At 41.1% G+C, this 12,391-nt stretch overlaps 1 protein-coding gene across 3 annotated transcripts in view; it reads right to left on the minus strand.

Moving 5' to 3' along the window:
- The window catches only part of adam19a (ADAM metallopeptidase domain 19a), a 165,287-nt gene that overhangs the window by 37,180 nt on the left and 115,716 nt on the right, over positions 1-12,391 (minus strand). For all 3 annotated transcript variants that reach the window (XM_051698207.1, XM_051698215.1, XM_051698225.1), the window contains 2 exons: positions 9,841-9,983; positions 7,133-7,310 (listed from right to left, as the gene is read on the minus strand). In XM_051698207.1, the coding sequence (XP_051554167.1) occupies positions 7,133-7,310; positions 9,841-9,983 (321 nt within the window). The remainder of the gene's footprint in view (positions 1-7,132; positions 7,311-9,840; positions 9,984-12,391) is intronic.

A 12,391-nucleotide genomic window follows, 5' to 3' on the forward strand; every position in this document is an offset into this window, starting at 1 on the left:
CTATTGAGCATTGTATAATGCAATAATGCTAAATTGGTTATTCATTAAAGTTATAAAATGTTTATATATTTTATATGACATAACTACCACAAAGAAGCAATTTTTTGCCTGTTTATGCTGTTTTTTGTATTGTTTTTCTATGAAAATATGCACCAGGGGAGTGGTTCCCATCCTTTTTACCTTGAAGCCCCTCTACTTATGTATAAGTCTACACATACAGCATATCACCGCCATGGATGCGCACTGTCTCTCCTTGCACACTATGGGTTTGCTCGTGTGCGCGCGAGAGAGCACTATCATTGATGGCCATGAGAAATGCAAAATTATGATTATAATTCAATGATTTTTGAATTATACAAGGATTTTGCATAACAGCGATAGACATGATACTTGATACATTTCTAGCGGTTGACATTTCTACTGGTCTATTACACATTGATGCAGAGCCATGCAGCTGCTCGATGGTCTCGTTATAAAGCATCAACAAGGTATGCTAATTTAAGAGGTTTTTACAGTCTTGCAGTGCATGGTTATGATGTTATAGAATTTTCATGACCATTGAAGAGCCAAGAAAAAGAAACCCACAAACACTTGTCCACGCGACAGCTGGCGCACCTGCGTTAGAAGCAGAATACTGTACGTTTGGTGCGCATCATCCTCACGCATTTGTGCAAAGAGGCTCTTATTGGTAGAGACATTTCATGATTTTTTTTTTATGTTTTATATTTTACTTATCACGTTGAGTTAGACGAGGACGCTGATATGCTCTTTACTGTTATTGTGAATATTACGGATTCGCACATTTTAATTTGACTTTTTTCACATAATCTTGCGTGTGAGCGTGAGATTAATCCGTCATTATTCAAAACGCTGTCCATAATTTTGACACATAAAAAACTAGCAACAAACTCTGCTTAAACCATCTTCACGTGGTATATATCTCCCTCGGTCTCTGCGTGTGCATGGACGAAAGATAGGGAGGGAGAGGACAGCGCTCGCAGCCATGTGAGAGTGAAAAAAAGGCACTTTTAATGCAAAAATAACTAAAGCACCTCTTTTTAAGGTATTTGATATACGAGGGAGGATACATTAGGGAGTTTTAATTCTGATGGTAGGCTGCAATAATAAGTTCATAACTTTGGGTGTTAGATCAGCTGTTACTTGCGCCATGCGCCCAAATAATTTTCTGCATTCACAAGCAGTAATTTTCACTCGCAATGTGAGTAAATCGCTTGCACTGTAGAGCCCTAATTATTGTAAATAATTCACAGAATTTACCATATCCTAACTGTGTAAATGAAATAGTATTTGTCATTTTTATCTTTACTAAAATACTAATATTTGGGTACCCCCACCCCCGAGCACTGCATTTCAGGTGTAAACAGTAATCCGTCCTGAATGCGTCCAGGCAACAGCGAAGCTCCACCCCTCACCTGTCAATCAACTGCTGCACTAAACCATGAGTTTTAACTTTGTCGGTTACGAGCGGCTTTAAAATGAAATAACTGTCTGATTGGAAAATTGTAAAAAGCAGTATACAAACACAAACATGAGAACTTCACGGATCTTCTTCAGTATGTCTGATATCAACATGCACGGACACTTATGAGAAGCACGAACATCTGGAGCTCAGGTTAATACAGGTAATCCACTAAAATAATGAACAATTCTGCTCGAAATGTTGCTTTTGAGCTTAGATTAAATTTCAGCTGCATCTGAGAGAAATAGTACAACATCTTTTTCGTGCTTTTGTTGTCTTTTCTGACTTTGTTGTGCTTTAATGTCATGCAGTAACACACTGACATAGTGATTGATGTTTGTCATCATGAAACAGAGTCCCTCCCCTCCAAATACAATCACAAGTGGTCACAGGAGATGCATTTAAGTGACCAGGTGTGACCAGTGACCAATGTGTCTCACCTGACCACATGTGATCAGATCAACCGAGATGCATAATTAACATCAGGTGTAAACAGGGTCATCATGTTGGGATAACATGGATCATCGGGTTTTGCACAAACTTGTGGAGTCCATTCCAGCTCGAGTGCATGCTGAAAATACTGAACACTTTTTCACTCAAACTGTTATGCTGAAAATATAATTTGGAGAAAAAAGCAGCATTTTCACAATTGGACTCACACTTCTGAGACAAACTGTACATGCACACACAATCTGCTTGCATGCTATGAGTAAAGTGCGGAAAGGAATACATTGAGAAGACAAATTACACAGGGCAACGGATGCACGTAAAAATGTTTGACATGTATGACACTAATATATACAGTGTGAAGGCATCTGATGGCCCATAATTATACTGTACATCTGAAAATTAACAGGGGTAGGAGAGGAAGTGTGTGTGGTGTGTTTTTGTGTGTTTAATGAGGAGGAACAACATACACACTCATACGCTCTCACTGTCACATACAAACACTCTTTATTACATGCATTAACCGCTATTCTGCTTGATATCATTTCAGAGCAGCGGACATCAAGTGCAAATGACAGCTATCATTATTACACCAGGAATAAATAAATGGTGTGATTCTGTAAGTGTAATGCAAAAGACATGCATACACGACAGGCCTGGCACTGTCCAATCTATTTTTTATTCATGAAATTAAAGAGGCCTGACAGATAAGAGTGGTTTGAATTAAAAGGCTAGTACAAAGGTGTATAATAACAGGTCTCCATTTGACGCTGCAAACTAGCTTTTCCTGCCAGGTGAGCTAAGGTATTGTTTCATTGAATATGCTTTTGGCAGAAGGTAAAATCCGTAACAGGAGTCCAGGTGTTTATGTATTGACTAGGTGTTACAGACGCTACCTCAGTCTACCTACACCAGATGGCAAATCACCCACCCATTATATACGCAATTACAGCCTGCCAAACACAGCTTTACAACAAGCTGGGATGTTCCTCTCTCTACACACACACCTGACTTGCAAGCAGACATAAAAATGAATTCACTTTCAAATGTCACTCTTTGTTATACCATTTTTCAGTTTTGCTTCAGTTTTACCTCACTCTCTCTGCCTAGTTGGTCCTGTCTCGTGTATCTGTTTGGTTGCCCGTCTCTGCCTGCGTGTCGGGAGTGTGGTTGCCTTCCATTTTTGCTGTACTCTTGTTCTCTGCGCTCATGAATCTTCAATGGAGGATTCCTCGTCTCTGCCCACATGTCGCGAGAGTGACTGCCTTCCAGTCTGCTGTGCGCTTGTTCTCTGCATGTCACTACGCTTCAACTGAGGATTCCTCACGAATCTGCTCCTGACTGCCACAACGCACACACTCGCCTATGAACACACTATCCCCGGATCTGTCCATTGCGCGGCCATGGTACGCATGCATCCACAAACTTCTTCCCCACTACTGTAGCTGGTGCCGGGATCTTCATTCTTCGCCAGCATAGTTAAAGTTGATATTTATTGCTAATAAATCCTGTTCCTCTGCTCTTGGGTCTCTTTGTCTAGCCCTCACTGTCTTGACAGAACAATCTAGCCAAGTATGGACCCAGCGGAGGAGTCTTCTCTTTGCACCACCCTCTCTCAGCAGGGAGCTTTACTGGGACATCAGCAGGATCAAATCTCCGCATCTAACCGGGCTCTGGAGATAGTAGCATCACAGCTTGCTGAGCTCACTTCTGTCGTTCAACAACTCTGCCAACCTTCTGATGTTGGTCCCACTCAGGAAGCACCCTCACTGGCTCCAGCGGTTCCTCATGTTACTGGGCACTCAGAGGCTCGTATCCCGCTTCCAACCCCTTTTCAGGTGAGGCGGGATCCTGTAGCACATTCCTTTCACAATGTTCCCTGTCCCAATGCTTTCCCGTCAGAGACAATGGAGGTGGCTTGTGTAATCACACTCCTCACCAGAAGGGACGGTGAATAGGGGTCTGCCATGAGGAACAACAGACATCCTTGTGTTGTGCTTCATTTCATGCCTTCACCACGGAGCTCCGCTGAGATTTTGATTGCTCTGCTCAAGGTCGTGAGGCGGCAAGGGTCTTATCCGGACTGTCTCAGGGAGATCGACGAGTCTCAGATTATGCAATCGAGTTCCGCACCCTGGCTGCTTCTTGTAAGTGGAACAATCACACCATGTGGGACCGGTTTCTGCATGGGCTTTTCGATGACATCCAGGATGAAATATATCCTTTGGATCTGCCTCCACACTTTTACAATTTGGTGGATCTGGCCGTCCGAGTACATCAACGTCTGGCCCTGGAAATCATATGGCGCAGTTGTCCTTTTACCTGTCTCCATTGGCACCGGCAGTGTTGGGGCACCCTTGGTTAGTAACGCACAACCCACACACAGACTGGTCAACCAACACTGTTCTTGCTTGGAGTCCTTACTGTTTGTCGTGCTGTCTTAACTCTGCTGTCTCCCCTGTCCAGTGTTGCGTTTCATTGCAGGATGAACCAGCAGATTTTCCGGAGTACTGTTGACAAACCATTACTTGAGGGCGGTGTTCAGCCGGTCCCATGCTGCGACCCTTCCTCCTCATTGCCAGTATGACTGTGTGATTGAATTGCTTCATGGCACTTAGCCTCCTCTGGGACAGCTGTATTCGCTCTCGGCTCCCGAGAGGGAGGCCAGGAACAGGTATATCAATGATTTTCTGGCAGCCGGTCTCATCTGCCCTTCCTCATCGCCGGCAGGGGCGGGGTTCTTCTTTGTGGAGAATAAGGATGGCTCGCTTAGACCTTGTATAGATTATCGGGGGCTGATTGACATCACGGTGAAGAATCGTTATCCTTTGCAGTTGATGTCTTCAGCTTTCGAACTCTTGCAGGGAGCATCCGTCTTTACAAAGTTGGACCTACGCAATGCTTATCACCTTATTTGGATCAGGAAGGGGGATGAGTGGAAGATGGATTTTAACACCCATTGGGGGCACTTTGAATATTTGGTCATGCCTTTCGGATTAGTCAACGACGTCTTCCAGGGGCTCATAAATGACATGCTTAGAGACGTGGTTGACTGTTTTGTGTTTGTTTATCTAGATGATATTCTGATCTTCTCCCAGAATATCCAGGACCATGTTCAGCACATCAGGCAGGTGCTTCAGCGACTGCTAGAGAATTGGCTGTTTGTCAAGGTGGAGAAGTGCACTTTTCATGCACAGTCGGTTCTGTTCCTGAGGTTTATCGCTTCATCCGAGGGAATGCACATGGACCCTGCTAAAGTCAGAGCCGTCTCCGATTGGCCAACTCCAGATTCTTGCAAGGCTTTGCAGAGGTTTCTGGGGTTTGCTTACTTCTATCATGGATTTATTCAGAATTGCAGCCAAGTCGCCATGCCTCTGATGGATCTCACCTCCACCCGCACTGATTTTTGTTGGTCCACTCGGGCCAATGCAGCGTTTTCTAAATTAAAGAAGTGGTTTTCTACTGCACCTATCCTAGTAACTCCCGACCCTGCATGTCAGTGTGTGGTGGAGGTGGATGCATCTGAGGTTGGTGTCGGAGCGGTCCTGTTGCAGCACTCTTCCTCGGACGGAAAGATGCATCCGTGTGCTTTTTTTCACACCACTTAACACCAGCAGAACGGAACTACAATGTCTGTAACAGAGAATTGCTGGCTGTACAGTTGGCTTTGGGCGAGTGGCATCATTGGTTAGAGGGTTCGGGGGTACCTTTCGTGGTCTGGACTGATCATAAGAACCTAGAGTACATTCATAGCCCCAAACATCTTAACTCTAGACAGGCTCACTGGGCACTATTTTTCACCTTTTTTAATTTTGTTCTCTCGTATTGCCCAGGCTCTAAAAATGTCAAGCCGACTCTTTGTCCACTGTTCCACCGGATACCATTCTACCCGCTACTCGAGTGGTGGGCATGGTGTCCTGGGAGGTGGAGACTAAAGTCTGTGCTGTGCTACAAAACACTGCATCCCCCGCTACGTGCCCAGCGGGTCGGTTATTTTTTCCGCGATCAGTTCGGATGCACGTCCTACAGTAGGGTCACTCATCCAATGTCACTTGTCATCCAGGGACGACTAGCACCCAGACGCTCATTAGACAGCAATTCTGGTGGCCATCGCTTGCGCAGGACGTAAGCCGGTTCGTAGCTGCTTGCCCCATTTGTGCAACATATAAGGCCTCCTGAAACTCCCCGGCAAGGCTTCTCCAACTGCTGTCTGTCCCTTCGAGACCCTGGTATCACATAGCCATGGACTTTGTAACTGGTCTCCCCCCCACCCATGGCAACACAGTTGTTTTGGCTGTTGTGGACCAGTTCTCGAAGGCGGCTCATTTGATTCCCCTCCCCAAATTACCCACAGCGAGGGAGACAGCGGTACCAGTCATAAACCAAGTCTTCCGCATTCATGGCCTCATGGTTGATGTGGTGTCTGACAGAGGCCCCCAATTTGTCTCATTTTTGGGCAGAATTCTGTCGACAGCTGGGGGCTACGGTGAGTTTGTCCTCTGGGTTCCATCCCCAGACAAACGGGCAAGTGGAGCAGGCGAATCAGGAGCTTGAAAAGATCCTACGCTGTGTGGCCTCCCGTAATCAGTCTTCTTGGAGCGATCATTTAGTCTGGGTCGAGTATGCCCACAACTCCTCCAGTCTGCTGTGTGCTTGTTCTCTGCACCTCACTACGCTTCAAAGGAGGATTCCTCACGAATCTGCTCCTGACTACCACGATGCACACACTCGCCTATGAACACACTATCCCCGGATCTGCCCATTGCACGGCTATGGCGCGCATGCATCCATGAACTTCTTCCCTGCTACTGTAGCCAGTGCCAGGATCTTCATTCTTTGCCAGCACAGTTAAAGTTGATATTTATTGTTAATAAATCCTTTGAACTGTTACTCTGCTCTTGGGTTTTTTTGTCTCGCCCTTGCTGTATTGACACCTTCCAACTGGTAAAAGAAAACTTCTAAAAGAAAACTGTTGTTTGGCTAGGCAAAGCTCCTAATAAAATATTACATGGATAAATAAACTCATGGGAAGGAGGCACAATCAATGGTAATCCATTTTAACGATGCAGATCAAATTTTGATTTATTATATGTATTACAAACCCTCTACTCTTCTCTAAAAATTATTAATGCATGATTGGTCTGATTCAATATTCTTTAAATCAATAAGTAATTCCATTCAATAATTAATTTAGACACAAATCACCTCTGGCTCTCCACAGTCACATTCCTCCCCTTCCTCTACAAAGCCGTTTCCACACCTTTTGCCCCCGACCAGATCCTTCATGTTGGGCATGTTGAACAGGCACATTCCTCCTCCCTTCTGGAAGTAGTTGTCCAGGTCCTTTTTGCTACAGCGGCTGAAAACTTTTGGAAATGGGTGTCTGTGGAACATTTTAGAAAGGAAAATATATATTGTTTTTGCCATTAACATGAACAAAAAGTGCAGTTATCAATAAAACTAGCAAAACATGGAATTCTTTTTACAGTTTTCTTCTTATTTATGGGTAAAAACTCAAACAGACTCAGGGTCGTAAACACCATCAAATAAAAGGAATGTTCCAGGGACAGTAAAGTTTGTGGCATAATGTTGATATCCACAGAAAAATAATTATGACTCGTCCATTGTTTATAAAAAAATAAAAACATAAATAAATGATTAGAGTAAAGCACTGACAATGGAGGTGAATAGGGACAGTAAAACATATAGCCACAAGAAGTAAACATTATACATGTTAGCTTGATTTTATCATGATTTTCATGAGTTTTTCATGTTACAGTGTTTCAGCATTACATCGCCATCACAACGAAGGTGTGATATTGGATATAACTTCACATAGATAAGGTCAGAAGTAATTTTATCACACTAAAATCATGTTAACACACAATGTTTATGTCTTGAGGCTAGACTTTTTAAACAGTTTGCATTTTAATGGTGATGGCCCCATTCACTTCTGTTGCAAGTGCCTTAATGTAATCTCGTTTTTTATAAAAATAAAAATAAAATTAAAAATTAAAAAAAAAATTAAAAAAAATGGCTACAGCTGTCTGTCAAGTAACATCATGATAATGAATGTAAGGTTTTAATTTACAATGTAAATTAGAGTAGTGGAGTTTTCCAAACAATATTTCACCTTTTTGGACATGAAAAAAAACACTCTCCTCACCTTTCCACTGTATGATCTTTCCTGAACTTTAGCCTTGCCTCTCCTTTATTTATATCTAATCTAATGAAGCTGTCCCATGAGACTTTGGAATGTGCTGTATTCAACTAAACGTGAACCTTTCGTATCAATAACAACTTCCTTGGCCCTGATAAATTAAGCCTTAATCCAAATCACTCTACTGAAACTGTTCTCCTACAAACACACAATAATTTGCCAATGGTGTATATATATATATATATATATATATATATATATATATATATATATATATATATATATATATAAAACTAATATAAAAAAAGATATATACTCAGAATAAAAATAAATCTTGTTTTAAGGATGTTTACACATTTTTGACAAGGCCAAACATTTTGTTTTTGTTTTTTGTAGTTAAATCTTTCTTCAGCTTTCAGCACTGTCAACCACTAAGCTGGCAGCTTTTCTGTTTTTTTTTCTTCAGAAAAAGTGTTATGTCGCATTTCTGGTTTATATCTTACTTGGATAAGAGTTCTTACCCAGTGAGCTGTAAAGTGCTCACCCTGCACCCTCACTGGGGTTCCACAGGGCTCAGTGTTTGCACCCCTGCTGCTCTCCATTTATTCCAGATCGCTCAGAACATTCCTCCAATTGCATGGCACTAATGCTGACAACACTCAACTACATACCTTGTTCCCCCTTCTGCCTCCAAATCTGTGATCTCAGAAAGGATCTCTGCATGCCTCTCATATATATCGCTCTTCTAGAAAATATTAATAGAATCTATATCACATGACCAGAACCAGTGGAATTTTTGTTCAAATTTTAATGTGATACCACCATAGATGGCACCTTATAACACATAATGTCTACATCTCACCTCATGCTTAATCTTGATAAGAACAAGACCTCCCTCACTACATATCTCACTCTTTATATTTTGGCTAAAGGTTACACTGTCATTGCCTTTGTCTTGCATAGCCAGACTTTTGATTATCAGCATAAAATCTGGTCCACTTTGAAACTTATTCTGGCCAAGAAGAACCACCAACTTACATGGGACACTTCGCCAAATCTAGCAACTAGCTCTTCCTCAGATTTGCTCATTGTATTAATTTGTAAACATGTCTTTACTTCCTTGGCAGACTGGTAAAAATCTGTGCATCCTGTCTCCCACAAATTGCATAGCAGCCAATCAGATCGCAATCAGCGATTTCAGCCAGCTCTTGGTAGTTTTGTGTGCAATACAGTCAGTTTACAGTTCATGGGCAGTCTGGGTGTGTTGTTCATCATCTCCATGACTATTCATCATTAGCAATGAAGTATTTACGTGTACAGCAGCATTCTGATTATGCATTAAATTAGTACTATTTGTTATTGCTTCAAGGTTCTTTTTGATTCCTGGGGCCTATCTCAGCATTCTTTTGTATATTCAGCTACCTGTCTTAATGTGTTGCATTGTAGGTTGTTTTTGTAAGGAAGTATGTGCTAAAGGCATAAATGTCATGGGAAAGTAGAAAAGTATCCAACTTGCCACAGTCACCTTTGGCTTGCTCACTGGGGTTCTAAATACAATTATTATTTAATTATTTATTTTTATACACAATTTACAATCATAATTAATCAAACTACACAATGATGACTCTAAGACTTTATAGATATTACAGTTTAATTTTCTTTTAATGCATGATTTTCTGTAAAGCTGCTTTGAAATGATGCGTGTTGTGAAAAGCGCTATACAAATAAAAATGACTTGACTATCATTCTTTACCCTGTAGCTGCTGCCATTACGCATCCGCCCTGCTCCGCAGTGGCCTCCACACAACAGCCATCGTGGTCGTGGCTCATGCCAAAGTTATGGCCAATCTCATGTGCCATGGTGGCAGCCGCCCCAATGGGCAATTCCGAATGGTCCTGGAGGAGAGGATCATTTAATTTAGCACCCATAACAAACATCACAATAAATGAAACAGCACTCCAAGCACATAAACAACTTTGAGAGTCTATCTGAAATGATGAATTGAAAATGCATTAAAGTATTTACCATTTTTCATTGCCAAGCTAAAGATTAATGATATTTGATGTTTTAAAATGGAATAAAGGCTATTTCTAGGCCACAGGCAACAGTTGTTCTGCTACACCACAGTAGGTAAATGGCAGTAGAAGCCCAGAGGACATCTCTGATCTCCCAAGACATCTTTGTTATGCTACAATGATGCTATAAATTGTAGAGGATGTTGACCTGCAGGTTGTAATTTAGGTACCTTGGTTGGGGCAAACAGAATGGCCTTTCTTTTATCTTCTTTAGGCAACACAAACACATGCACACACCCACACACACACTCTCTCTCTCCTTTTCCTGGGAACAGGAACGCAAACTGATATCTCTGCAAAGGGCATGCAGTGTTGATTTTTACAGACAGCACTGATAATATGTCCACTATGATAACAATGATGAAATATGACATGAAGTTATTTTACAAATGACTACTCTTTATGGATTTTCCATTCCTTAAATTTCCCCCAAGAACCCACAATTTCCTTGTAATGCTGGTTCTAAATTATCTGAGGCAGTACAGATTGGAGTCCTTTTTAAAAAGATAAAGGGTGCTTTTTCAACACACACATCAACCTTAGTCCAGGACAAGACCACACTTACAGTAGAGTCTTTGGCTCACACTGTCAGTGTTTGGGATTGAGAACCATATATGCTAGCATGTGTGACTCTCGAATGGTCCCTCAGTAGTGGAATGAGTTATGTTTGTATTGAGAGGTAACCAAAATCAGTCCTTTAAAAGTTTTTATCTCATTTAAAATGCCATTTTGAAAGATAAAGATAACAATAGTAAATATCATGACTCAAAAAGGGGCCAAAAAATGTATTTTCCATTCTCACTCTATGGCCACACAATATGAGAGGGGTTAACAGCCCTAATATTAGTAATTCACAGTACAAAATATAACACGTGAGGCACACACTTTACCTACATATGTCAATGTCGTGACAGCTGGGTTCCCACATATTTTGACCAATGAACTGTTGAGTAATTCAGGAATACTGGATAGTGATTTTTAAAAATCATTTTATAGAGATTTCCATTTGTTTGCTAGGTACCAGATGTGGAAATGAATGAATTACAACTACACTCATTACAGTACTTGAATACATTTTTCAAGTTTGTCTACTTTAAATATAAATAAATAATAGTACTTTTACTTGAGTTGATTAAAAATGAAGTATTCAACTTTGCTACAGTTCTTTTTCACCACAATTACAAAGTAAAAAAAAAAAATATAATATTTCAGAATTTTTGGAAAGTGTTTTGGGAAGAAGAAATCGGCAAGTCATAAGCGCTAAATATGTTTATAAACTAAAATGCGCTGTGAGCGGCACGATGGAAGCAGCGGGGCGCAGCATCATGAACACAGCAGCTTGCATATACTTGCTTAAACCACCGGTGTCCTCTCTTCTCTAGCTTCTCCAAGACTTTCTGCCCTGTCACTATACAAGAACTGTAATACTGTGATTTTCTGCATATTTAATTTTATTCTGGAAAGGAGCCACTCATTCAGGTGCGAGGGAACCGTCTAAACATGTTTAACCACTGATCAAACTTCACTTGTTTTTAAGGTAGGCAATGTTTTAACTGTGTCAAACATTAACACAGTGTAGTTTGACATAAATGTGGGGATATCTTGTTAACTTGTTACTATGTCTAAAACAAACTTTTAAATACCTTAGAAAGATACAATGCCAATAGTGTCGGAAATTAACAGGTATCGGGGCAAAAATGCCACCAAAATTAACAAAAATATCCAGAAATTCGAAATATGGGGGGAAATAATGCCCACGCAATGAGTTCCCGTGTTTTATTAATAATATCTGATATAGTTACAATTACATACATTGCGATCTTCTTTTGACTTTTCACTGAACATTATCTTTTTCCTGCCATCCGGTACCTCACCATCACGCGCACAGAAGGGCTCTCCTCTTCTATCAATCCGCATCAGTTCGGTATTGTACTCCCATGTTAAATCCGTAACTGTTCACCCCTCTTGTTCAAAATAAACTGTCCTAGTGGGTAACACTCTCGCTCACAGTGCTGTATTGTACTTCCCTGCCCTGTGCTGTTGTTTATCTGTCTGAAAATCCTCACCCACTAGAGGCCAAATGTGCACAAGTGATGTTATATAAAGTAGGTATGAGAAATCACAAAACACAATGTAACCAAACGCTACAATTTACTTAGTAATAATATCTCAATATATTAAATAATAATAATGTTGATTAAGACTTTATTATTACAACTGTAATACAA

Source organism: Myxocyprinus asiaticus, chromosome 1 (genome assembly GCF_019703515.2).
Source record: "Myxocyprinus asiaticus isolate MX2 ecotype Aquarium Trade chromosome 1, UBuf_Myxa_2, whole genome shotgun sequence".
Lineage (NCBI taxonomy): Eukaryota > Metazoa > Chordata > Actinopteri > Cypriniformes > Catostomidae > Myxocyprinus > Myxocyprinus asiaticus.